Source organism: Pimephales promelas, chromosome 7 (genome assembly GCF_988280905.1).
Source record: "Pimephales promelas chromosome 7, fPimPro1.hap1.1, whole genome shotgun sequence".
Lineage (NCBI taxonomy): Eukaryota > Metazoa > Chordata > Actinopteri > Cypriniformes > Leuciscidae > Pimephales > Pimephales promelas.
The window spans coordinates 7,577,448-7,603,215 of record NC_142775.1 but is presented as its reverse complement, the minus strand read 5'-3'; the positions used below and the strand labels follow the sequence as shown (position 1 = coordinate 7,603,215).

At 45.0% G+C, this 25,768-nt stretch overlaps 4 protein-coding genes across 4 annotated transcripts; all 4 read right to left on the bottom strand.

Annotated features, from left to right (window-relative positions):
- Window positions 1-1,574: 1,574 nt before the first annotated feature.
- On the bottom strand, window positions 1,575-4,988 carry LOC148978265 (uncharacterized). Its single transcript, XM_089133010.1, has 4 exons — window positions 4,664-4,988; window positions 3,411-3,542; window positions 3,035-3,172; window positions 1,575-2,777 (listed from the first exon to the last, which is right to left on the bottom strand). Exons 1-4 carry the CDS (start codon window positions 4,746-4,748, stop codon window positions 1,669-1,671), a joined length of 1,464 nt encoding a protein of 487 aa, XP_088989136.1. The 5' UTR covers window positions 4,749-4,988; the 3' UTR covers window positions 1,575-1,668.
- Window positions 4,989-6,561: 1,573 nt separating this feature from the next.
- Window positions 6,562-10,116, bottom strand: LOC148978264 (uncharacterized). Its single transcript, XM_089133007.1, has 4 exons — window positions 9,792-10,116; window positions 8,539-8,670; window positions 8,154-8,291; window positions 6,562-7,896 (listed from the first exon to the last, which is right to left on the bottom strand). Exons 1-4 carry the CDS (start codon window positions 9,874-9,876, stop codon window positions 6,656-6,658), a joined length of 1,596 nt encoding a protein of 531 aa, XP_088989133.1. The 5' UTR covers window positions 9,877-10,116; the 3' UTR covers window positions 6,562-6,655.
- Window positions 10,117-11,690: 1,574 nt separating this feature from the next.
- Window positions 11,691-20,247, bottom strand: LOC148978263 (uncharacterized). The gene is made up of 8 exons (XM_089133552.1): window positions 20,019-20,247; window positions 18,766-18,897; window positions 18,380-18,517; window positions 17,383-18,122; window positions 14,922-15,120; window positions 13,669-13,800; window positions 13,283-13,420; window positions 11,691-13,025 (listed from the first exon to the last, which is right to left on the bottom strand). Exons 1-8 carry the CDS (start codon window positions 20,101-20,103, stop codon window positions 11,785-11,787), a joined length of 2,805 nt encoding a protein of 934 aa, XP_088989678.1. The 5' UTR covers window positions 20,104-20,247; the 3' UTR covers window positions 11,691-11,784.
- Window positions 20,248-21,917: 1,670 nt separating this feature from the next.
- On the bottom strand, window positions 21,918-25,570 carry LOC120459769 (uncharacterized). Its single transcript, XM_089133551.1, has 5 exons — window positions 25,246-25,570; window positions 23,993-24,124; window positions 23,609-23,746; window positions 22,579-23,351; window positions 21,918-22,449 (listed from the first exon to the last, which is right to left on the bottom strand). The coding sequence occupies exons 1-5, from the start codon at window positions 25,328-25,330 to the stop codon at window positions 22,012-22,014; spliced, it is 1,566 nt and encodes a 521-aa protein (XP_088989677.1). The 5' UTR covers window positions 25,331-25,570; the 3' UTR covers window positions 21,918-22,011.
- Window positions 25,571-25,768: the final 198 nt, after the last annotated feature.

Below are 25,768 nucleotides of genomic sequence, written 5' to 3'. Positions count from 1 at the left end.
GTAGCTTTCCAATATAGCCCATTCTTGAAGACCTTGATTAGCTTGTTCAGGTGTGTTTGATTAGGGTTGGATGTCACAATAATAACCGTAGTTTGGAGATGATTGATTGTTTTTATGGCAACACTATCAACGCCAAATGAATCTGCAGTGGTCAGGTGGTACAGCGATCACGTGGTACAAGCCGGAGTTCTACCACAACCTAGTTATGACTAAACTCCTAAACTCTCCAAGAAATTAATCTCTACTGGAGACTGGCATAACTCTGCATTGAACATCGTTATTAAACAAAATGATAGCCTGCAAGAAGATATTCGATACAGATTGTCTGCACGCTGATTTGCAGTGAAAAGCAGAAATAAAATAGATTATGCTGGAGTTAAGGGTTGAGGAGACGAGTGGAGCAAAGGTTGTGTGTTGTGCAAAGAGAGTTGGGGGTAAATACATTTTACACTGTGCTGCTGTTCAAGCAAATGTTTGTGCTTTCTGTTAAAATAGTCAAGTATATTTATATAGCGCTTTCCACAATATAGATTGCGTCAAAGCAGCTTCACAGTACCAATCAAAACATAATAACAATGTTCGTTTCTTAGTTGAACAACATCCACGTTTGGTAGAGCTGATCAAAGGTATCACTGATTGGTTGAATTAATTTGAATATCTCCAACTGAGCAAGCCAAAGGCAACAGTGGTAAGGAACCGAAAAACTCCATCCAGTGACCTTATGGTGTCCTAAAACTCCATCAGGTGACAATGCTTGATTGAACATACTGAAAATAACGATATTCTGGTCTATAACTCTTCCCCGAACATCCCGCTGTCCTGTAGTTTTCAGTCAGAACACGTTCACACAGCAGGATTTTGAATCGCCGACAGGCCCAGATATTGTCACTCATGTGAACGAGCACCGATTTACTTATGGTTTCAGGCATTTGTTGGTGATCTCCCAAAACCTGTCACCAAATGAAAATTGTTCAGTGTGAACTCGGCGCAAGCGATTTAAAGCGTGACTCTTCAGCTCCTATAGTGTCTCCATTGTCTTCCTCGATGTCCGAACACATTGAACATTAAGAATGCAGAAAACTATTGGTCAATTGACATATCGGTTGAAGCTTTACGTCCTACTGCAATCAATAATATAAGTCTTCTAAATATTAAAACATGCACATATCTTCTGTGGAGTTCTCAGGACCAAAAAAAAAAAAGAAGAAATGTTTATCCAATCATTGCATTTGGATTCAGGCTTGGATTTATGTTTCCATATCAACACTATCAAAGGCAAAATGAATCTGCATCAGTCAGGTGGTACAACTAGAGCACTGTACATTTTTTACGTTCATTCTCACTGTAATGTTATGCATTTTGAGACATGAGGCAATTTAACACAGTCTTTCATCTCATGACGCATTGGAGACTCTGCTAGGCACGCTACCATGCATTTTGAAGGAGGGTGAGATTTCATGCATAGATTCTAATGAGCCATTATGTGAGAGAACAGCCAAACGAATACTGACATAACGAAACAAAAAACTAATTCTTTGTTTTCCCACTTATAAAAAAATAACGAAAAGAGGAAGTAGACATATCAGTGTGAGATTTATTTGGTGATAAAGGAAACACACTATACATCCAATGGTTAAATCAGCACAGTTAACTGCATGCATAGTCACATTACTTATGGCCAGGACATTGGCCAGAAGGGTGACTTTGACAGTTTTCGGCACACACTGGAGGCTTTGCGGGTTCGGCATGCTTCACAGGAGGCCTTCCGGGTTCGGCTGCAGGCTTCACAGGAGGCCTTCCGGGTTCGGCTGCAGGCTTCACAGGAGGCCTTCCGGGTTCGGCTGCAGGCTTCACAGGAGGCCTTCCGGGTTCGGCTGCAGGCTTCACAGGAGGCCTTCCGGGTTCGGCTGCAGGCTTCACAGGAGGCCTTCCGGGTTCGGCTGCAGGCTTCACAGGAGGCCTTCCGGGTTCGGCTGCAGGCTTCACAGGAGGCCTTCCGGGTTCGGCTGCAGGCTTCACAGGAGGCCTTCCGGGTTCGGCTGCAGGCTTCACAGGAGGCCGTCCGGGTTCGGCTGCAGGCTTCACAGGAGGCCGTCCGGGTTCGGCTGCAGGCTTCACAGGAGGCCGTCCGGGTTCGGCTGCAGGCTTCACAGGAGGCCGTCCGGGTTCGGCTGCAGGGGGCTCGGGCAGTTCGTCAGAAGGCTCCGGTAGTTCGGAGGTCTCGGGCAGTTCGTCCGAAGGCTCGGGCTGCTCGTCGGAAGGCCTTGGTGGTTCGGCTACAGGCTTCACTGGAGGCTTTCCGGGTTCGGCTGCAGGCTTCACAGGAGGCCTTCCGGGTTCGGCTGCAGGCTTCACAGGAGACCTTCCGGGTTCGGCTGCAGGCTTCACAGGAGGACGTCCGGGTTTGGCTGCAGGCTTCACAGGAGGCCGTCCGGGTTCGGCTGCAGGCTTCACAGGAGGCCGTCCGGGTTCGGCTGCAGGCTTCACAGGAGGCCGTCCGGGTTCGGCTGCAGGGGGCTCGGGCAGTTCGTCAGAAGGCTCCGGTAGTTCGGAGGGCTCGGGCAGTTCGTCCGAAGGCTCGGGCTGCTCGTCGGAAGGCCTTGGTGGTTCGGCTACAGGCTTCACTGGAGGCCTTCCGGGTTCGGCAGCAGGCAGCTCATCGGAAGGCTCCGGTAACTCGTCGGAAGACTCCGGTAATTCGTCGGAAGGCTCCGGTAGCTCGTCGGAAGGCTCGGGCAGTTCGTCGGAGGGCTTCGGTGGTTCGGCTGCAGGCCTCACTGGATGGATACAGATGTTCAACTTTAGACTGTCCATTGAGCGGCATTCAGTCTCAGATACAGCACCAAACCCAAATAGCAAGTTTTACTCCTTAACTATTAATAATAAATAATGGTGTTAAGAATTAATTTTTGGAAAGCCATCCTGAGCTCAAAACCTTGCAATTGGCTGAACACTTTTTACATTGAGAACAATTAGTAATAAAACAAGACAAACTGAAATGAGTTAGTAACCCAAACACTAATATAATAAATACCTGCAAATGGAGCCATGCACTGATGTCCACATCCATTGCTGCAGCATTTCTCATTGTTCGGACAGTCACTGTCATAGTAACACAACTTGGCACACGTTCCTGCACCAAACTTTTTGCTTGGACATTCTCCTGGCTTTGCTGTTATAGAGACACATGACAGAGAAGCCACAGAACTGAATACTGAATGTTTCATTCACTGTATGAAAAAAAAAAAAAAAAGTCATAAGATGACTGTAAGAGGATTTACCGGAATATTCAGTCTGTAATCTAGGTTTCTTTGCAATTATTTGTGAAACCTACTAGCGATTTGAGAGAAAAAAAAATCTGTTTTTTTTTTTTTTTGGAAGACGTATAGCATCCATTAATTAAAACTCACTGAAAACAGGCGGCACACACGAGCGCCCACAGTGAAATTGACAGCATTTGTGTCCTCCAGAGCAGTCTCGATCAGAAGTGCATCCTCGACGGGACGGCACGACAGTCAGCGTAGCCGGACACTGACCGGACACTACAGAAGAGGATTCAAGAGGATCATTAGGGGAGACCAGGAAGTGCCGTAATAGTTTGCTTCAGCATTTGCAAGTCACGAGTTTTGCAGTGAGTCTCAAACTTTGAATTGAAGCAGATTAATGTGTGAATATTATAAAGTGGCTTAGAAATCTACCATTTCTCACTAAAGTGCATTAATCGGTTTCAAAGATCGAGAGTGCGGTTGCAACCTACCCCACTATAGTAGAGTTAGTAATAGTGCAATGCTGACAGAAAACATGGTCATCAGTTAATATGTTGTATACAATTTAACTGGTGTACATCTTCAAAAATTACGCCATCCCCATGACCAGCCTCATTTCCTTTAGGCATTTCAATAGGCTTCTCAACAGAAAACAAAACAAATATAGACACGCACAAAAAAACATAACGTGGAGTTATCGGTTAAACTTCCCAGATAGCAAACTGACATTGAATCAACGTGGAAACGACGTCTCTCATGACATTGAAACAACGTTGATTTTGCGCATCGAATTAACGTTGAACCAACGTCAGACGCGGCATTCTTCAAAGCTAAATGAAAATCGAAAATTGGTTTGCTTTCATAACGTTGAAACAACGCGTTGATTTCAAGTTGATTTTCCGTTAGTTTTGAAAGAATGATGCGTCTGACGTTGGTTCAACGTTAATTCGATGAGCAAAACAACGTCAGATCAACGTTGTTTCGATGTCATATTTCCACGTTGATTCAATGTCAGTTTGCTATCTGGGATAGCTCCCCATGTTATATTGTAGGATTATGAATTTCTTAAAACAATAAAATTTCAAGGCAAAAGTTAAACTCTGGGATAGTTTGGTAAGAATTTTGTAGCCACATAACTCTAATGTTCTTGTTTACAGTAAACAAAAACGCCTATATTAGTGATTACGTGGGTTTTACTTGTACAATGAAAAACGCATTAAGACAGTTTGCATATTCACACTTTGCTTATCATTAAAACTAAACCAACATACAAAGTTGAACTTCCACTTGACTTTTACTGTATTTTCGTAAGCAGATACGTCTAAAACCAAATTTTGTAAGGCGCTTTGTTTATGCACTTCTTCGGGCTCCGTAATGAAGCTAAAAGAACTTCTCACCTAAGACTCCAGCGTGTGTTGTACTCAAACAAGCAGACAAACACAATAAAACCACACTAAACAAGCAGCACACTTGAGCTGTCATCCTCTCGACCTGCGATCTCACAATCAACTCTGCTGGAAGATGCACTGAATTAGTGAATCGGCAGAGGCGGACAGTGAGGTCCACAAAACTACAAAGGAAAACCCTGTTTCTGCATCAAAATACCATCTGAGTCCCACAACAAACGCTATCAAAAGAGTTTAAAGCACTTTTTGAAAATGCGTTTTTAAAGATCAAATTGGAGTTCTGGGTAACTCCAACCCTAATGAAAATCACCTGTCTGTAGCTTTCCAATATAGCCCATTCTTGAAGACCTTGATTAGCTTGTTCAGGTGTGTTTGATTAGGGTTGGATGTCACAATAATAACCGTAGTTTGGAGATGATTGATTGTTTTTATGGCAACACTATCAACGCCAAATGAATCTGCAGTGGTCAGGTGGTACAGCGATCACGTGGTACAAGCCGGAGTTCTACCACAACCTAGTTATGACTAAACTCCTAAACTCTCCAAGAAATTAATCTCTACTGGAGACTGGCATAACTCTGCATTGAACATCGTTATTAAACAAAATGATAGCCTGCAAGAAGATATTCGATACAGATTGTCTGCACGCTGATTTGCAGTGAAAAGCAGAAATAAAATAGATTATGCTGGAGTTAAGGGTTGAGGAGACGAGTGGAGCAAAGGTTGTGTGTTGTGCAAAGAGAGTTGGGGGTAAATACATTTTACACTGTGCTGCTGTTCAAGCAAATGTTTGTGCTTTCTGTTAAAATAGTCAAGTATATTTATATAGCGCTTTCCACAATATAGATTGCGTCAAAGCAGCTTCACAGTACCAATCAAAACATAATAACAATGTTCGTTTCTTAGTTGAACAACATCCACGTTTGGTAGAGCTGATCAAAGGTATCACTGATTGGTTGAATTAATTTGAATATCTCCAACTGAGCAAGCCAAAGGCAACAGTGGTAAGGAACCGAAAAACTCCATCCAGTGACCTTATGGTGTCCTAAAACTCCATCAGGTGACAATGCTTGATTGAACATACTGAAAATAACGATATTCTGGTCTATAACTCTTCCCCGAACATCCCGCTGTCCTGTAGTTTTCAGTCAGAACACGTTCACACAGCAGGATTTTGAATCGCCGACAGGCCCAGATATTGTCACTCATGTGAACGAGCACCGATTTACTTATGGTTTCAGGCATTTGTTGGTGATCTCCCAAAACCTGTCACCAAATGAAAATTGTTCAGTGTGAACTCGGCGCAAGCGATTTAAAGCGTGACTCTTCAGCTCCTATAGTGTCTCCATTGTCTTCCTCGATGTCCGAACACATTGAACATTAAGAATGCAGAAAACTATTGGTCAATTGACATATCGGTTGAAGCTTTACGTCCTACTGCAATCAATAATATAAGTCTTCTAAATATTAAAACATGCACATATCTTCTGTGGAGTTCTCAGGACCAAAAAAAAAAAGAAGAAATGTTTATCCAATCATTGCATTTGGATTCAGGCTTGGATTTATGTTTCCATATCAACACTATCAAAGGCAAAATGAATCTGCATCAGTCAGGTGGTACAACTAGAGCACTGTACATTTTTTACGTTCATTCTCACTGTAATGTTATGCATTTTGAGACATGAGGCAATTTAACACAGTCTTTCATCTCATGACGCATTGGAGACTCTGCTAGGCACGCTACCATGCATTTTGAAGGAGGGTGAGATTTCATGCATAGATTCTAATGAGCCATTATGTGAGAGAACAGCCAAACGAATACTGACATAACGAAACAAAAAACTAATTCTTTGTTTTCCCACTTATAAAAAAATAACGAAAAGAGGAAGTAGACATATCAGTGTGAGATTTATTTGGTGATAAAGGAAACACACTATACATCCAATGGTTAAATCAGCACAGTTAACTGCATGCATAGTCACATTACTTATGGCCAGGACATTGGCCAGAAGGGTGACTTTGACAGTTTTCGGCACACACTGGAGGCTTTGCGGGTTCGGCATGCTTCACAGGAGGCCTTCCGGGTTCGGCTGCAGGCTTCACAGGAGGCCTTCCGGGTTCGGCTGCAGGCTTCACAGGAGGCCTTCCGGGTTCGGCTGCAGGCTTCACAGGAGGCCTTCCGGGTTCGGCTGCAGGCTTCACAGGAGGCCTTCCGGGTTCGGCTGCAGGCTTCACAGGAGGCCTTCCGGGTTCGGCTGCAGGCTTCACAGGAGGCCTTCCGGGTTCGGCTGCAGGCTTCACAGGAGGCCTTCCGGGTTCGGCTGCAGGCTTCACAGGAGGCCGTCCGGGTTCGGCTGCAGGCTTCACAGGAGGCCGTCCGGGTTCGGCTGCAGGCTTCACAGGAGGCCGTCCGGGTTCGGCTGCAGGCTTCACAGGAGGCCGTCCGGGTTCGGCTGCAGGCTTCACAGGAGGCCGTCCGGGTTCGGCTGCAGGCTTCACAGGAGGCCGTCCGGGTTCGGCTGCAGGCTTCACAGGAGGCCGTCCGGGTTCGGCTGCAGGCTTCACAGGAGGCCGTCCGGGTTCGGCTGCAGGGGGCTCGGGCAGTTCGTCAGAAGGCTCCGGTAGTTCGGAGGTCTCGGGCAGTTCGTCCGAAGGCTCGGGCTGCTCGTCGGAAGGCCTTGGTGGTTCGGCTACAGGCTTCACTGGAGGCTTTCCGGGTTCGGCTGCAGGCTTCACAGGAGGCCTTCCGGGTTCGGCTGCAGGCTTCACAGGAGGCCTTCCGGGTTCGGCTGCAGGCTTCACAGGAGGCCTTCCGGGTTCGGCTGCAGGCTTCACAGGAGGACGTCCGGGTTCGGCTGCAGGCTTCACAGGAGGCCGTCCGGGTTCGGCTGCAGGCTTCACAGGAGGCCGTCCGGGTTCGGCTGCAGGCTTCACAGGAGGCCGTCCGGGTTCGGCTGCAGGGGGCTCGGGCAGTTCGTCAGAAGGCTCCGGTAGTTCGGAGGGCTCGGGCAGTTCGTCCGAAGGCTCGGGCTGCTCGTCGGAAGGCCTTGGTGGTTCGGCGACAGGCTTCACTGGAGGCCTTCCGGGTTCGGCAGCAGGCAGCTCATCGGAAGGCTCCGGTAACTCGTCGGAAGACTCCGGTAATTCGTCGGAAGGCTCCGGTAGCTCGTCGGAAGGCTCGGGCAGTTCGTCGGAGGGCTTCGGTGGTTCGGCTGCAGGCCTCACTGGATGGATACAGATGTTCAACTTTAGACTGTCCATTGAGCGGCATTCAGTCTCAGATACAGCACCAAACCCAAATAGCAAGTTTTACTTCTTAACTATTAATAATAAATAATGGTATTAAGAATTAATTTTTGGAAAGCCATCCTGAGCTCAAAACCTTGCAATTGGCTGAACACTTTTAACATTGAGAACAATTAGTAATAAAACAAGACAAACTGAAATGAGTTAGTAACCCAAACACTAATATAATAAATACCTGCAAATGGAGCCATGCACTGATGTCCACATCCATTGCTGCAGCATTTCTCATTGTTCGGACAGTCACTGTCATAGTAACACAACTTGGCACACGTTCCTGCACCAAACTTTTTGCTTGGACATTCTCCTGGCTTTGCTGTTATAGAGACACATGACAGAGAAGCCACAGAACTGAACACTGAATGTTTCATTCACTGTATGAAAAAAAAAAAAAAAAAAAAAAGTCATCATAAGATGACTGTAAGAGGATTTACCGGAATATTCAGTCTGTAATCTAGGTTTCTTTGCAATTATTTGTGAAACCTACTAGCGATTTGAGAGAAAAAAAAATCTGTTTTTTTTTTTTTTTGGAAGACGTATAGCATCCATTAATTAAAACTCACTGAAAACAGGCGGCACACACGAGCGCCCACAGTGAAATTGACAGCATTTGTGTCCTCCAGAGCAGTCTCGATCAGAAGTGCATCCTCGACGGGACGGCACGACAGTCAGCGTAGCCGGACACTGACCGGACACTACAGAAGAGGATTCAAGAGGATCATTAGGGGAGACCAGGAAGTGCCGTAATAGTTTGCTTCAGCATTTGCAAGTCACGAGTTTTGCAGTGAGTCTCAAACTTTGAATTGAAGCAGATTAATGTGTGAATATTATAAAGTGGCTTAGAAATCTACCATTTCTCACTAAAGTGCATTAATCGGTTTCAAAGATCGAGAGTGCGGTTGCAACCTACCCCACTATAGTAGAGTTAGTAATAGTGCAATGCTGACAGAAAACATGGTCATCAGTTAATATGTTGTATACAATTTAACTGGTGTACATCTTCAAAAATTACGCCATCCCCATGACCAGCCTCATTTCCTTTAGGCATTTCAATAGGCTTCTCAACAGAAAACAAAACAAATATAGACACGCACAAAAAAACATAACGTGGAGTTATCGGTTAAACTTCCCAGATAGCAAACTGACATTGAATCAACGTGGAAACGACGTCTCTCATGACATTGAAACAACGTTGATTTTGCGCATCGAATTAACGTTGAACCAACGTCAGACGCGGCATTCTTCAAAGCTAAATGAAAATCGAAAATTGGTTTGCTTTCATAACGTTGAAACAACGCGTTGATTTCAAGTTGATTTTCCGTTAGTTTTGAAAGAATGATGCGTCTGACGTTGGTTCAACGTTAATTCGATGAGCAAAACAACGTCAGATCAACGTTGTTTCGATGTCATATTTCCACGTTGATTCAATGTCAGTTTGCTATCTGGGATAGCTCCCCATGTTATATTGTAGGATTATGAATTTCTTAAAACAATAAAATTTCAAGGCAAAAGTTAAACTCTGGGATAGTTTGGTAAGAATTTTGTAGCCACATAACTCTAATGTTCTTGTTTACAGTAAACAAAAACGCCTATATTAGTGATTACGTGGGTTTTACTTGTACAATGAAAAACGCATTAAGACAGTTTGCATATTCACACTTTGCTTATCATTAAAACTAAACCAACATACAAAGTTGAACTTCCACTTGACTTTTACTGTATTTTCGTAAGCAGATACGTCTAAAACCAAATTTTGTAAGGCGCTTTGTTTATGCACTTCTTCGGGCTCCGTAATGAAGCTAAAAGAACTTCTCACCTAAGACTCCAGCGTGTGTTGTACTCAAACAAGCAGACAAACACAATAAAACCACACTAAACAAGCAGCACACTTGAGCTGTCATCCTCTCGACCTGCGATCTCACAATCAACTCTGCTGGAAGATGCACTGAATTAGTGAATCGGCAGAGGCGGACAGTGAGGTCCACAAAACTACAAAGGAAAACCCTGTTTCTGCATCAAAATACCATCTGAGTCCCACAACAAACGCTATCAAAAGAGTTTAAAGCACTTTTTGAAAATGCGTTTTTAAAGATCAAATTGGAGTTCTGGGTAACTCCAACCCTAATGAAAATCACCTGTCTGTAGCTTTCCAATATAGCCCATTCTTGAAGACCTTGATTAGCTTGTTCAGGTGTGTTTGATTAGGGTTGGATGTCACAATAATAACCGTAGTTTGGAGATGATTGATTGTTTTTATGGCAACACTATCAACGCCAAATGAATCTGCAGTGGTCAGGTGGTACAGCGATCACGTGGTACAAGCCGGAGTTCTACCACAACCTAGTTATGACTAAACTCCTAAACTCTCCAAGAAATTAATCTCTACTGGAGACTGGCATAACTCTGCATTGAACATCGTTATTAAACAAAATGATAGCCTGCAAGAAGATATTCGATACAGATTGTCTGCACGCTGATTTGCAGTGAAAAGCAGAAATAAAATAGATTATGCTGGAGTTAAGGGTTGAGGAGACGAGTGGAGCAAAGGTTGTGTGTTGTGCAAAGAGAGTTGGGGGTAAATACATTTTACACTGTGCTGCTGTTCAAGCAAATGTTTGTGCTTTCTGTTAAAATAGTCAAGTATATTTATATAGCGCTTTCCACAATATAGATTGCGTCAAAGCAGCTTCACAGTACCAATCAAAACATAATAACAATGTTCGTTTCTTAGTTGAACAACATCCACGTTTGGTAGAGCTGATCAAAGGTATCACTGATTGGTTGAATTAATTTGAATATCTCCAACTGAGCAAGCCAAAGGCAACAGTGGTAAGGAACCGAAAAACTCCATCCAGTGACCTTATGGTGTCCTAAAACTCCATCAGGTGACAATGCTTGATTGAACATACTGAAAATAACGATATTCTGGTCTATAACTCTTCCCCGAACATCCCGCTGTCCTGTAGTTTTCAGTCAGAACACGTTCACACAGCAGGATTTTGAATCGCCGACAGGCCCAGATATTGTCACTCATGTGAACGAGCACCGATTTACTTATGGTTTCAGGCATTTGTTGGTGATCTCCCAAAACCTGTCACCAAATGAAAATTGTTCAGTGTGAACTCGGCGCAAGCGATTTAAAGCGTGACTCTTCAGCTCCTATAGTGTCTCCATTGTCTTCCTCGATGTCCGAACACATTGAACATTAAGAATGCAGAAAACTATTGGTCAATTGACATATCGGTTGAAGCTTTACGTCCTACTGCAATCAATAATATAAGTCTTCTAAATATTAAAACATGCACATATCTTCTGTGGAGTTCTCAGGACCAAAAAAAAAAAAGAAGAAATGTTTATCCAATCATTGCATTTGGATTCAGGCTTGGATTTATGTTTCCATATCAACACTATCAAAGGCAAAATGAATCTGCATCAGTCAGGTGGTACAACTAGAGCACTGTACATTTTTTACGTTCATTCTCACTGTAATGTTATGCATTTTGAGACATGAGGCAATTTAACACAGTCTTTCATCTCATGACGCATTGGAGACTCTGCTAGGCACGCTACCATGCATTTTGAAGGAGGGTGAGATTTCATGCATAGATTCTAATGAGCCATTATGTGAGAGAACAGCCAAACGAATACTGACATAACGAAACAAAAAACTAATTCTTTGTTTTCCCACTTATAAAAAAATAACGAAAAGAGGAAGTAGACATATCAGTGTGAGATTTATTTGGTGATAAAGGAAACACACTATACATCCAATGGTTAAATCAGCACAGTTAACTGCATGCATAGTCACATTACTTATGGCCAGGACATTGGCCAGAAGGGTGACTTTGACAGTTTTCGGCACACACTGGAGGCTTTGCGGGTTCGGCATGCTTCACAGGAGGCCTTCCGGGTTCGGCTGCAGGCTTCACAGGAGGCCTTCCGGGTTCGGCTGCAGGCTTCACAGGAGGCCTTCCGGGTTCGGCTGCAGGCTTCACAGGAGGCCTTCCGGGTTCGGCTGCAGGCTTCACAGGAGGCCTTCCGGGTTCGGCTGCAGGCTTCACAGGAGGCCTTCCGGGTTCGGCTGCAGGCTTCACAGGAGGCCTTCCGGGTTCGGCTGCAGGCTTCACAGGAGGCCTTCCGGGTTCGGCTGCAGGCTTCACAGGAGGCCGTCCGGGTTCGGCTGCAGGCTTCACAGGAGGCCGTCCGGGTTCGGCTGCAGGCTTCACAGGAGGCCGTCCGGGTTCGGCTGCAGGCTTCACAGGAGGCCGTCCGGGTTCGGCTGCAGGCTTCACAGGAGGCCGTCCGGGTTCGGCTGCAGGCTTCACAGGAGGCCGTCCGGGTTCGGCTGCAGGCTTCACAGGAGGCCGTCCGGGTTCGGCTGCAGGCTTCACAGGAGGCCGTCCGGGTTCGGCTGCAGGGGGCTCGGGCAGTTCGTCAGAAGGCTCCGGTAGTTCGGAGGTCTCGGGCAGTTCGTCCGAAGGCTCGGGCTGCTCGTCGGAAGGCCTTGGTGGTTCGGCTACAGGCTTCACTGGAGGCTTTCCGGGTTCGGCTGCAGGCTTCACAGGAGGCCTTCCGGGTTCGGCTGCAGGCTTCACAGGAGGCCTTCCGGGTTCGGCTGCAGGCTTCACAGGAGGCCTTCCGGGTTCGGCTGCAGGCTTCACAGGAGGACGTCCGGGTTCGGCTGCAGGCTTCACAGGAGGCCGTCCGGGTTCGGCTGCAGGCTTCACAGGAGGCCGTCCGGGTTCGGCTGCAGGCTTCACAGGAGGCCGTCCGGGTTCGGCTGCAGGGGGCTCGGGCAGTTCGTCAGAAGGCTCCGGTAGTTCGGAGGGCTCGGGCAGTTCGTCCGAAGGCTCGGGCTGCTCGTCGGAAGGCCTTGGTGGTTCGGCGACAGGCTTCACTGGAGGCCTTCCGGGTTCGGCAGCAGGCAGCTCATCGGAAGGCTCCGGTAACTCGTCGGAAGACTCCGGTAATTCGTCGGAAGGCTCCGGTAGCTCGTCGGAAGGCTCGGGCAGTTCGTCGGAGGGCTTCGGTGGTTCGGCTGCAGGCCTCACTGGATGGATACAGATGTTCAACTTTAGACTGTCCATTGAGCGGCATTCAGTCTCAGATACAGCACCAAACCCAAATAGCAAGTTTTACTCCTTAACTATTAATAATAAATAATGGTATTAAGAATTAATTTTTGGAAAGCCATCCTGAGCTCAAAACCTTGCAATTGGCTGAACACTTTTAACATTGAGAACAATTAGTAATAAAACAAGACAAACTGAAATGAGTTAGTAACCCAAACACTAATATAATAAATACCTGCAAATGGAGCCATGCACTGATGTCCACATCCATTGCTGCAGCATTTCTCATTGTTCGGACAGTCACTGTCATAGTAACACAACTTGGCACACGTTCCTGCACCAAACTTTTTGCTTGGACATTCTCCTGGCTTTGCTGTTATAGAGACACATGACAGAGAAGCCACAGAACTGAACACTGAATGTTTCATTCACTGTATGAAAAAAAAAAAAAAAAAAAAAAGTCATCATAAGATGACTGTAAGAGGATTTACCGGAATATTCAGTCTGTAATCTAGGTTTCTTTGCAATTATTTGTGAAACCTACTAGCGATTTGAGAGAAAAAAAAATCTGTTTTTTTTTTTTTTTTGGAAGACGTATAGCATCCATTAATTAAAACTCACTGAAAACAGGCGGCACACACGAGCGCCCACAGTGAAATTGACAGCATTTGTGTCCTCCAGAGCAGTCTCGATCAGAAGTGCATCCTCGACGGGACGGCACGACAGTCAGCGTAGCCGGACACTGACCGGACACTACAGAAGAGGATTCAAGAGGATCATTAGGGGAGACCAGGAAGTGCCGTAATAGTTTGCTTCAGCATTTGCAAGTCACGAGTTTTGCAGTGAGTCTCAAACTTTATAATATTCACACATTAATCTGCTTCAATTCAAAGTGGCTTAGAAATCTACCATTTCTCACTAAAGTGCATTAATCGGTTTCAAAGATCGAGAGTGCGGTTGCAACCTACCCCACTATAGTAGAGTTAGTAATAGTGCAATGCTGACAGAAAACATGGTCATCAGTTAATATGTTGTATACAATTTAACTGGTGTACATCTTCAAAAATTACGCCATCCCCATGACCAGCCTCATTTCCTTTAGGCATTTCAATAGGCTTCTCAACAGAAAACAAAACAAATATAGACACGCACAAAAAAACATAACGTGGAGTTATCGGTTAAACTTCCCAGATAGCAAACTGACATTGAATCAACGTGGAAACGACGTCTCTCATGACATTGAAACAACGTTGATTTTGCTCATCGAATTAACGTTGAACCAACGTCAGACGCGGCATTCTTCAAAGCTAAATGAAAATCGAAAATTGGTTTGCTTTCATAACGTTGAAACAACGCGTTGATTTCAAGTTGATTTTCCGTTAGTTTTGAAAGAATGATGCGTCTGACGTTGGTTCAACGTTAATTCGATGAGCAAAACAACGTCAGATCAACGTTGTTTCGATGTCATATTTCCACGTTGATTCAATGTCAGTTTGCTATCTGGGTTAGCTCCCCATGTTATATTGTAGGATTATGAATTTCTTAAAACAATAAAATTTCAAGGCAAAAGTTAAACTCTGGGATAGTTTGGTAAGAATTTTGTAGCCACATAACTCTAATGTTCTTGTTTACAGTAAACAAAAACGCCTATATTAGTGATTACGTGGGTTTTACTTGTACAATGAAAAACGCATTAAGACAGTTTGCATATTCACACTTTGCTTATCATTAAAACTAAACCAACATACAAAGTTGAACTTCCACTTGACTTTTACTGTATTTTCGTAAGCAGATACGTCTAAAACCAAATTTTGTAAGGCGCTTTGTTTATGCACTTCTTCGGGCTCCGTAATGAAGCTAAAAGAACTTCTCACCTAAGACTCCAGCGTGTGTTGTACTCAAACAAGCAGACAAACACAATAAAACCACACTAAACAAGCAGCACACTTGAGCTGTCATCCTCTCGACCTGCGATCTCACAATCAACTCTGCTGGAAGATGCACTGAATTAGTGAATCGGCAGAGGCGGACAGTGAGGTCCACAAAACTACAAAGGAAAACCCTGTTTCTGCATCAAAATACCATCTGAGTCCCACAACAAACGCTATCAAAAGAGTTTAAAGCACTTTTTGAAAATGCGTTTTTAAAGATCAAATTGGAGTTCTGGGTAACTCCAACCCTAATGAAAATCACCTGTCTGTAGCTTTCCAATATAGCCCATTCTTGAAGACCTTGATTAGCTTGTTCAGGTGTGTTTGATTAGGGTTGGATGTCACAATAATAACCGTAGTTTGGAGATGATTGATTGTTTTTATGGCAACACTATCAACGCCAAATGAATCTGCAGTGGTCAGGTGGTACAGCGATCACGTGGTACAAGCCGGAGTTCTACCACAACCTAGTTATGACTAAACTCCTAAACTCTCCAAGAAATTAATCTCTACTGGAGACTGGCATAACTCTGCATTGAACATCGTTATTAAACAAAATGATAGCCTGCAAGAAGATATTCGATACAGATTGTCTGCACGCTGATTTGCAGTGAAAAGCAGAAATAAAATAGATTATGCTGGAGTTAAGGGTTGAGGAGACGAGTGGAGCAAAGGTTGTGTGTTGTGCAAAGAGAGTTGGGGGTAAATACATTTTACACTGTGCTGCTGTTCAAGCAAATGTTTGTGCTTTCTGTTAAAATAGTCAAGTATATTTATATAGCGCTTTCCACAATATAGATTGCGTCAAAGCAGCTTCACAGTACCAATCAAAACATAATAACAATGTTCGTTTCTTAGTTGAACAACATCCACGTTTGGTAGAGCTGATCAAAGGTATCACTGATTGGTTGAATTAATTTGAATATCTCCAACTGAGCAAGCCAAAGGCAACAGTGGTAAGGAACCGAAAAACTCCATCCAGTGACCTTATGGTGTCCTAAAACTCCATCAGGTGACAATGCTTGATTGAACATACTGAAAATAACGATATTCTGGTCTATAACTCTTCCCCGAACATCCCGCTGTCCTGTAGTTTTCAGTCAGAACACGTTCACACAGCAGGATTTTGAATCGCCGACAGGCCCAGATATTGTCACTCATGTGAACGAGCACCGATTTACTTATGGTTTCAGGCATTTGTTGGTGATCTCCCAAAACCTGTCACCAAATGAAAATTGTTCAGTGTGAACTCGGCGCAAGCGATTTAAAGCGTGACTCTTCAGCTCCTATAGTGTCTCCATTGTCTTCCTCGATGTCCGAACACATTGAACATTAAGAATGCAGAAAACTATTGGTCAATTGACATATCGGTTGAAGCTTTACGTCCTACTGCAATCAATAATATAAGTCTTCTAAATATTAAAACATGCACATATCTTCTGTGGAGTTCTCAGGACCAAAAAAAAAAAAGAAGAAATGTTTATCCAATCATTGCATTTGGATTCAGGCTTGGATTTATGTTTCCATATCAACACTATCAAAGGCAAAATGAATCTGCATCAGTCAGGTGGTACAACTAGAGCACTGTACATTTTTTACGTTCATTCTCACTGTAATGTTATGCATTTTGAGACATGAGGCAATTTAACACAGTCTTTCATCTCATGACGCATTGGAGACTCTGCTAGGCACGCTACCATGCATTTTGAAGGAGGGTGAGATTTCATGCATAGATTCTAATGAGCCATTATGTGAGAGAACAGCCAAACGAATACTGACATAACGAAACAAAAAACTAATTCTTTGTTTTCCCACTTATAAAAAAATAACGAAAAGAGGAAGTAGACATATCAGTGTGAGATTTATTTGGTGATAAAGGAAACACACTATACATCCAATGGTTAAATCAGCACAGTTAACTGCATGCATAGTCACATTACTTATGGCCAGGACATTGGCCAGAAGGGTGACTTTGACAGTTTTCGGCACACACTGGAGGCTTTGCGGGTTCGGCATGCTTCACAGGAGGCCTTCCGGGTTCGGCTGCAGGCTTCACAGGAGGCCTTCCGGGTTCGGCTGCAGGCTTCACAGGAGGCCTTCCGGGTTCGGCTGCAGGCTTCACAGGAGGCCTTCCGGGTTCGGCTGCAGGCTTCACAGGAGGCCTTCCGGGTTCGGCTGCAGGCTTCACAGGAGGCCTTCCGGGTTCGGCTGCAGGCTTCACAGGAGGCCTTCCGGGTTCGGCTGCAGGCTTCACAGGAGGCCGTCCGGGTTCGGCTGCAGGCTTCACAGGAGGCCGTCCGGGTTCGGCTGCAGGCTTCACAGGAGGCCGTCCGGGTTCGGCTGCAGGCTTCACAGGAGGCCGTCCGGGTTCGGCTGCAGGCTTCACAGGAGGCCGTCCGGGTTCGGCTGCAGGCTTCACAGGAGGCCGTCCGGGTTCGGCTGCAGGCTTCACAGGAGGCCGTCCGGGTTCGGCTGCAGGCTTCACAGGAGGCCGTCCGGGTTCGGCTGCAGGCTTCACAGGAGGCCGTCCGGGTTCGGCTGCAGGGGGCTCGGGCAGTTCGTCAGAAGGCTCCGGTAGTTCGGAGGTCTCGGGCAGTTCGTCCGAAGGCTCGGGCTGCTCGTCGGAAGGCCTTGGTGGTTCGGCTACAGGCTTCACTGGAGGCTTTCCGGGTTCGGCTGCAGGCTTCACAGGAGGCCTTCCGGGTTCGGCTGCAGGCTTCACAGGAGGCCTTCCGGGTTCGGCTGCAGGCTTCACAGGAGGCCTTCCGGGTTCGGCTGCAGGCTTCACAGGAGGACGTCCGGGTTCGGCTGCAGGCTTCACAGGAGGCCGTCCGGGTTCGGCTGCAGGCTTCACAGGAGGCCGTCCGGGTTCGGCTGCAGGGGGCTCGGGCAGTTCGTCAGAAGGCTCCGGTAGTTCGGAGGGCTCGGGCAGTTCGTCCGAAGGCTCGGGCTGCTCGTCGGAAGGCCTTGGTGGTTCGGCGACAGGCTTCACTGGAGGCCTTCCGGGTTCGGCAGCAGGCAGCTCATCGGAAGGCTCCGGTAACTCGTCGGAAGACTCCGGTAATTCGTCGGAAGGCTCCGGTAGCTCGTCGGAAGGCTCGGGCAGTTCGTCGGAGGGCTTCGGTGGTTCGGCTGCAGGCCTCACTGGATGGATACAGATGTTCAACTTTAGACTGTCCATTGAGCGGCATTCAGTCTCAGATACAGCACCAAACCCAAATAGCAAGTTTTACTCCTTAACTATTAATAATAAATAATGGTATTAAGAATTAATTTTTGGAAAGCCATCCTGAGCTCAAAACCTTGCAATTGGCTGAACACTTTTTACATTGAGAACAATTAGTAATAAAACAAGACAAACTGAAATGAGTTAGTAACCCAAACACTAATATAATAAATACCTGCAAATGGAGCCATGCACTGATGTCCACATCCATTGCTGCAGCATTTCTCATTGTTCGGACAGTCACTGTCATAGTAACACAACTTGGCACACGTTCCTGCACCAAACTTTTTGCTTGGACATTCTCCTGGCTTTGCTGTTATAGAGACACATGACAGAGAAGCCACAGAACTGAATACTGAATGTTTCATTCACTGTATGAAAAAAAAAAAAAAAAAAAAAAGTCATCATAAGATGACTGTAAGAGGATTTACCGGAATATTCAGTCTGTAATCTAGGTTTCTTTGCAATTATTTGTGAAACCTACTAGCGATTTGAGAGAAAAAAAAATCTGTTTTTTTTTTTTTTTTGGAAGACGTATAGCATCCATTAATTAAAACTCACTGAAAACAGGCGGCACACACGAGCGCCCACAGTGAAATTGACAGCATTTGTGTCCTCCAGAGCAGTCTCGATCAGAAGTGCATCCTCGACGGGACGGCACGACAGTCAGCGTAGCCGGACACTGACCGGACACTACAGAAGAGGATTCAAGAGGATCATTAGGGGAGACCAGGAAGTGCCGTAATAGTTTGCTTCAGCATTTGCAAGTCACGAGTTTTGCAGTGAGTCTCAAACTTTATAATATTCACACATTAATCTGCTTCAATTCAAAGTGGCTTAGAAATCTACCATTTCTCACTAAAGTGCATTAATCGGTTTCAAAGATCGAGAGTGCGGTTGCAACCTACCCCACTATAGTAGAGTTAGTAATAGTGCAATGCTGACAGAAAACATGGTCATCAGTTAATATGTTGTATACAATTTAACTGGTGTACATCTTCAAAAATTACGCCATCCCCATGACCAGCCTCATTTCCTTTAGGCATTTCAATAGGCTTCTCAACAGAAAACAAAACAAATATAGACACGCACAAAAAAACATAACGTGGAGTTATCGGTTAAACTTCCCAGATAGCAAACTGACATTGAATCAACGTGGAAACGACGTCTCTCATGACATTGAAACAACGTTGATTTTGCTCATCGAATTAACGTTGAACCAACGTCAGACGCGGCATTCTTCAAAGCTAAATGAAAATCGAAAATTGGTTTGCTTTCATAACGTTGAAACAACGCGTTGATTTCAAGTTGATTTTCCGTTAGTTTTGAAAGAATGATGCGTCTGACGTTGGTTCAACGTTAATTCGATGAGCAAAACAACGTCAGATCAACGTTGTTTCGATGTCATATTTCCACGTTGATTCAATGTCAGTTTGCTATCTGGGTTAGCTCCCCATGTTATATTGTAGGATTATGAATTTCTTAAAACAATAAAATTTCAAGGCAAAAGTTAAACTCTGGGATAGTTTGGTAAGAATTTTGTAGCCACATAACTCTAATGTTCTTGTTTACAGTAAACAAAAACGCCTATATTAGTGATTACGTGGGTTTTACTTGTACAATGAAAAACGCATTAAGACAGTTTGCATATTCACACTTTGCTTATCATTAAAACTAAACCAACATACAAAGTTGAACTTCCACTTGACTTTTACTGTATTTTCGTAAGCAGATACGTCTAAAACCAAATTTTGTAAGGCGCTTTGTTTATGCACTTCTTCGGGCTCCGTAATGAAGCTAAAAGAACTTCTCACCTAAGACTCCAGCGTGTGTTGTACTCAAACAAGCAGACAAACACAATAAAACCACACTAAACAAGCAGCACACTTGAGCTGTCATCCTCTCGACCTGCGATCTCACAATCAACTCTGCTGGAAGATGCACTGAATTAGTGAATCGGCAGAGGCGGACAGTGAGGTCCACAAAACTACAAAGGAAAACCCTGTTTCTGCATCAAAATACCATCTGAGTCCCACAACAAATGCTATCAAAAGAGTTTAAAGCACTTTTTGAAAATGCGTTTTTAAAGATCAAATTGGAGTTCTGGGTAACTCCAACCCTAATGAAAATCACCTGTCTGTAGCTTTCCAATATAGCCCATTCTTGAAGACCTTGATTAGCTTGTTCAGGTGTGTTTGATTAGGGTTGGATGTCACAATAATAACCGTAGTTTGGAGATGATTGATTGTTTTTATGGCAACACTATCAACGCCAAATGAATCTGCAGTGGTCAGGTGGTACAGCGATCACGTGGTACAAGCCGGAGTTCTACCACAACCTAGTTATGACTAAACTCCTAAACTCTCCAAGAAATTAATCTCTACTGGAGACTGGCATAACTCTGCATTGAACATCGTTATTAAACAAAATGATAGCCTGCAAGAAGATATTCGATACAGATTGTCTGCACGCTGATTTGCAGTGAAAAGCAGAAATAAAATAGATTATGCTGGAGTTAAGGGTTGAGGAGACGAGTGGAGCAAAGGTTGTGTGTTGTGCAAAGAGAGTTGGGGGTAAATACATTTTACACTGTGCTGCTGTTCAAGCAAATGTTTGTGCTTTCTGTTAAAATAGTCAAGTATATTTATATAGCGCTTTCCACAATATAGATTGCGTCAAAGCAGCTTCACAGTACCAATCAAAACATAATAACAATGTTCGTTTCTTAGTTGAACAACATCCACGTTTGGTAGAGCTGATCAAAGGTATCACTGATTGGTTGAATTAATTTGAATATCTCCAACTGAGCAAGCCAAAGGCAACAGTGGTAAGGAACCGAAAAACTCCATCCAGTGACCTTATGGTGTCCTAAAACTCCATCAGGTGACAATGCTTGATTGAACATACTGAAAATAACGATATTCTGGTCTATAACTCTTCCCCGAACATCCCGCTGTCCTGTAGTTTTCAGTCAGAACACGTTCACACAGCAGGATTTTGAATCGCCGACAGGCCCAGATATTGTCACTCATGTGAACGAGCACCGATTTACTTATGGTTTCAGGCATTTGTTGGTGATCTCCCAAAACCTGTGACCAAATGAAAATTGTTCAGTGTGAACTCGGCGCAAGCGATTTAAAGCGTGACTCTTCAGCTCCTATAGTGTCTCCATTGTCTTCCTCGATGTCCGAACACATTGAACATTAAGAATGCAGAAAACTATTGGTCAATTGACATATCGGTTGAAGCTTTACGTCCTACTGCAATCAATAATATAAGTCTTCTAAATATTAAAACATGCACATATCTTCTGTGGAGTTCTCAGGACCAAAAAAAAAAAAGAAGAAATGTTTATCCAATCATTGCATTTGGATTCAGGCTTGGATTTATGTTTCCATATCAACACTATCAAAGGCAAAATGAATCTGCATCAGTCAGGTGGTACAACTAGAGCACTGTACATTTTTTACGTTCATTCTCACTGTAATGTTATGCATTTTGAGACATGAGGCAATTTAACACAGTCTTTCATCTCATGACGCATTGGAGACTCTGCTAGGCACGCTACCATGCATTTTGAAGGAGGGTGAGATTTCATGCATAGATTCTAATGAGCCATTATGTGAGAGAACAGCCAAACGAATACTGACATAACGAAACAAAAAACTAATTCTTTGTTTTCCCACTTATAAAAAAATAACGAAAAGAGGAAGTAGACATATCAGTGTGAGATTTATTTGGTGATAAAGGAAACACACTATACATCCAATGGTTAAATCAGCACAGTTAACTGCATGCATAGTCACATTACTTATGGCCAGGACATTGGCCAGAAGGGTGACTTTGACAGTTTTCGGCACACACTGGAGGCTTTGCGGGTTCGGCATGCTTCACAGGAGGCCTTCCGGGTTCGGCTGCAGGCTTCACAGGAGGCCTTCCGGGTTCGGCTGCAGGCTTCACAGGAGGCCTTCCGGGTTCGGCTGCAGGCTTCACAGGAGGCCTTCCGGGTTCGGCTGCAGGCTTCACAGGAGGCCTTCCGGGTTCGGCTGCAGGCTTCACAGGAGGCCTTCCGGGTTCGGCTGCAGGCTTCACAGGAGGCCTTCCGGGTTCGGCTGCAGGCTTCACAGGAGGCCGTCCGGGTTCGGCTGCAGGCTTCACAGGAGGCCGTCCGGGTTCGGCTGCAGGCTTCACAGGAGGCCGTCCGGGTTCGGCTGCAGGCTTCACAGGAGGCCGTCCGGGTTCGGCTGCAGGCTTCACAGGAGGCCGTCCGGGTTCGGCTGCAGGCTTCACAGGAGGCCGTCCGGGTTCGGCTGCAGGCTTCACAGGAGGCCGTCCGGGTTCGGCTGCAGGCTTCACAGGAGGCCGTCCGGGTTCGGCTGCAGGCTTCACAGGAGGCCGTCCGGGTTCGGCTGCAGGCTTCACAGGAGGCCGTCCGGGTTCGGCTGCAGGCTTCACAGGAGGCCGTCCGGGTTCGGCTGCAGGCTTCACAGGAGGCCGTCCGGGTTCGGCTGCAGGGGGCTCGGGCAGTTCGTCAGAAGGCTCCGGTAGTTCGGAGGTCTCGGGCAGTTCGTCCGAAGGCTCGGGCTGCTCGTCGGAAGGCCTTGGTGGTTCGGCTACAGGCTTCACTGGAGGCTTTCCGGGTTCGGCTGCAGGCTTCACAGGAGGCCTTCCGGGTTCGGCTGCAGGCTTCACAGGAGGCCTTCCGGGTTCGGCTGCAGGCTTCACAGGAGGCCTTCCGGGTTCGGCTGCAGGCTTCACAGGAGGACGTCCGGGTTCGGCTGCAGGCTTCACAGGAGGCCGTCCGGGTTCGGCTGCAGGCTTCACAGGAGGCCGTCCGGGTTCGGCTGCAGGCTTCACAGGAGGCCGTCCGGGTTCGGCTGCAGGGGGCTCGGGCAGTTCGTCAGAAGGCTCCGGTAGTTCGGAGGGCTCGGGCAGTTCGTCCGAAGGCTCGGGCTGCTCGTCGGAAGGCCTTGGTGGTTCGGCGACAGGCTTCACTGGAGGCCTTCCGGGTTCGGCAGCAGGCAGCTCATCGGAAGGCTCCGGTAACTCGTCGGAAGACTCCGGTAATTCGTCGGAAGGCTCCGGTAGCTCGTCGGAAGGCTCGGGCAGTTCGTCGGAGGGCTTCGGTGGTTCGGCTGCAGGCCTCACTGGATGGATACAGATGTTCAACTTTAGACTGTCCATTGAGCGGCATTCAGTCTCAGATACAGCACCAAACCCAAATAGCAAGTTTTACTCCTTAACTATTAATAATAAATAATGGTATTAAGAATTAATTTTTGGAAAGCCATCCTGAGCTCAAAACCTTGCAATTGGCTGAACACTTTTTACATTGAGAACAATTAGTAATAAAACAAGACAAACTGAAATGAGTTAGTAACCCAAACACTAATATAATAAATACCTGCAAATGGAGCCATGCACTGATGTCCACATCCATTGCTGCAGCATTTCTCATTGTTCGGACAGTCACTGTCATAGTAACACAACTTGGCACACGTTCCTGCACCAAACTTTTTGCTTGGACATTCTCCTGGCTTTGCTGTTATAGAGACACATGACAGAGAAGCCACAGAACTGAATACTGAATGTTTCATTCACTGTATGAAAAAAAAAAAAAAAAAAAAGTCATCATAAGATGACTGTAAGAGGATTTACCGGAATATTCAGTCTGTAATCTAGGTTTCTTAGCAATTATTTGTGAAACCTACTAGAGATTTGAGAGAAAAAAAAATCTGTTTTTTTTTTTTTTTTGGAAGACGTATAGCATCCATTAATTAAAACTCACTGAAAACAGGCGGCACACACGAGCGCCCACAGTGAAATTGACAGCATTTGTGTCCTCCAGAGCAGTCTCGATCAGAAGTGCATCCTCGACGGGACGGCACGACAGTCAGCGTAGCCGGACACTGACCGGACACTACAGAAGAGGATTCAAGAGGATCATTAGGGGAGACCAGGAAGTGCCGTAATAGTTTGCTTCAGCATTTGCAAGTCACGAGTTTTGCAGTGAGTCTCAAACTTTATAATATTCACACATTAATCTGCTTCAATTCAAAGTGGCTTAGAAATCTACCATTTCTCACTAAAGTGCATTAATCGGTTTCAAAGATCGAGAGTGCGGTTGCAACCTACCCCACTATAGTAGAGTTAGTAATAGTGCAATGCTGACAGAAAACATGGTCATCAGTTAATATGTTGTATACAATTTAACTGGTGTACATCTTCAAAAATTACGCCATCCCCATGACCAGCCTCATTTCCTTTAGGCATTTCAATAGGCTTCTCAACAGAAAACAAAACAAATATAGACACGCACAAAAAAACATAACGTGGAGTTATCGGTTAAACTTCCCAGATAGCAAACTGACATTGAATCAACGTGGAAACGACGTCTCTCATGACATTGAAACAACGTTGATTTTGCTCATCGAATTAACGTTGAACCAACGTCAGACGCGGCATTCTTCAAAGCTAAATGAAAATCGAAAATTGGTTTGCTTTCATAACGTTGAAACAACGCGTTGATTTCAAGTTGATTTTCCGTTAGTTTTGAAAGAATGATGCGTCTGACGTTGGTTCAACGTTAATTCGATGAGCAAAACAACGTCAGATCAACGTTGTTTCGATGTCATATTTCCACGTTGATTCAATGTCAGTTTGCTATCTGGGTTAGCTCCCCATGTTATATTGTAGGATTATGAATTTCTTAAAACAATAAAATTTCAAGGCAAAAGTTAAACTCTGGGATAGTTTGGTAAGAATTTTGTAGCCACATAACTCTAATGTTCTTGTTTACAGTAAACAAAAACGCCTATATTAGTGATTACGTGGGTTTTACTTGTACAATGAAAAACGCATTAAGACAGTTTGCATATTCACACTTTGCTTATCATTAAAACTAAACCAACATACAAAGTTGAACTTCCACTTGACTTTTACTGTATTTTCGTAAGCAGATACGTCTAAAACCAAATTTTGTAAGGCGCTTTGTTTATGCACTTCTTCGGGCTCCGTAATGAAGCTAAAAGAACTTCTCACCTAAGACTCCAGCGTGTGTTGTACTCAAACAAGCAGACAAACACAATAAAACCACACTAAACAAGCAGCACACTTGAGCTGTCATCCTCTCGACCTGCGATCTCACAATCAACTCTGCTGGAAGATGCACTGAATTAGTGAATCGGCAGAGGCGGACAGTGAGGTCCACAAAACTACAAAGGAAAACCCTGTTTCTGCATCAAAATACCATCTGAGTCCCACAACAAACGCTATCAAAAGAGTTTAAAGCACTTTTTGAAAATGCGTTTTTAAAGATCAAATTGGAGTTCTGGGTAACTCCAACCCTAATGAAAATCACCTGTCTGTAGCTTTCCAATATAGCCCATTCTTGAAGACCTTGATTAGCTTGTTCAGGTGTGTTTGATTAGGGTTGGATGTCACAATAATAACCGTAGTTTGGAGATGATTGATTGTTTTTATGGCAACACTATCAACGCCAAATGAATCTGCAGTGGTCAGGTGGTACAGCGATCACGTGGTACAAGCCGGAGTTCTACCACAA

Bases quoted from the DNA above. Each gene is read 5' to 3' on its own strand.
- LOC148978265 (XM_089133010.1), bottom strand. From the start codon at position 4,748: ATGACAGCTCAAGTGTGCTGCTTGTTTAGTGTGGTTTTATTGTGTTTG. The intron at 3,173-3,410 runs GTGAGTTTTAAT...TCTCTATAACAG, and splicing joins GTGTGTGCCGCCTGTTTTCA to CAAAGCCAGGAGAATGTCCA. The intron at 2,778-3,034 runs GTATTTATTATA...GTATCCATCCAG, and splicing joins GTGCATGGCTCCATTTGCAG to TGAGGCCTGCAGCCGAACCA.
- LOC148978264 (XM_089133007.1), bottom strand. From the start codon at position 9,876: ATGACAGCTCAAGTGTGCTGCTTGTTTAGTGTGGTTTTATTGTGTTTG. The intron at 8,671-9,791 runs GTGAGAAGTTCT...CCTCTTCTGTAG, and splicing joins AACACACGCTGGAGTCTTAG to TGTCCGGTCAGTGTCCGGCT. The intron at 8,292-8,538 runs GTGAGTTTTAAT...TCTCTATAACAG, and splicing joins GTGTGTGCCGCCTGTTTTCA to CAAAGCCAGGAGAATGTCCA.
- LOC148978263 (XM_089133552.1), bottom strand. From the start codon at position 20,103: ATGACAGCTCAAGTGTGCTGCTTGTTTAGTGTGGTTTTATTGTGTTTG. The intron at 18,898-20,018 runs GTGAGAAGTTCT...CCTCTTCTGTAG, and splicing joins AACACACGCTGGAGTCTTAG to TGTCCGGTCAGTGTCCGGCT. The intron at 13,421-13,668 runs GTGAGTTTTAAT...TCTCTATAACAG, and splicing joins GTGTGTGCCGCCTGTTTTCA to CAAAGCCAGGAGAATGTCCA.
- LOC120459769 (XM_089133551.1), bottom strand. From the start codon at position 25,330: ATGACAGCTCAAGTGTGCTGCTTGTTTAGTGTGGTTTTATTGTGTTTG. The intron at 23,352-23,608 runs GTATTTATTATA...GTATCCATCCAG, and splicing joins GTGCATGGCTCCATTTGCAG to TGAGGCCTGCAGCCGAACCA. The intron at 22,450-22,578 runs GAACCCGGACGG...GTGAAGCCTGCA, and splicing joins CTCCTGTGAAGCCTGCAGCC to GCCGAACCCGGACGGCCTCC.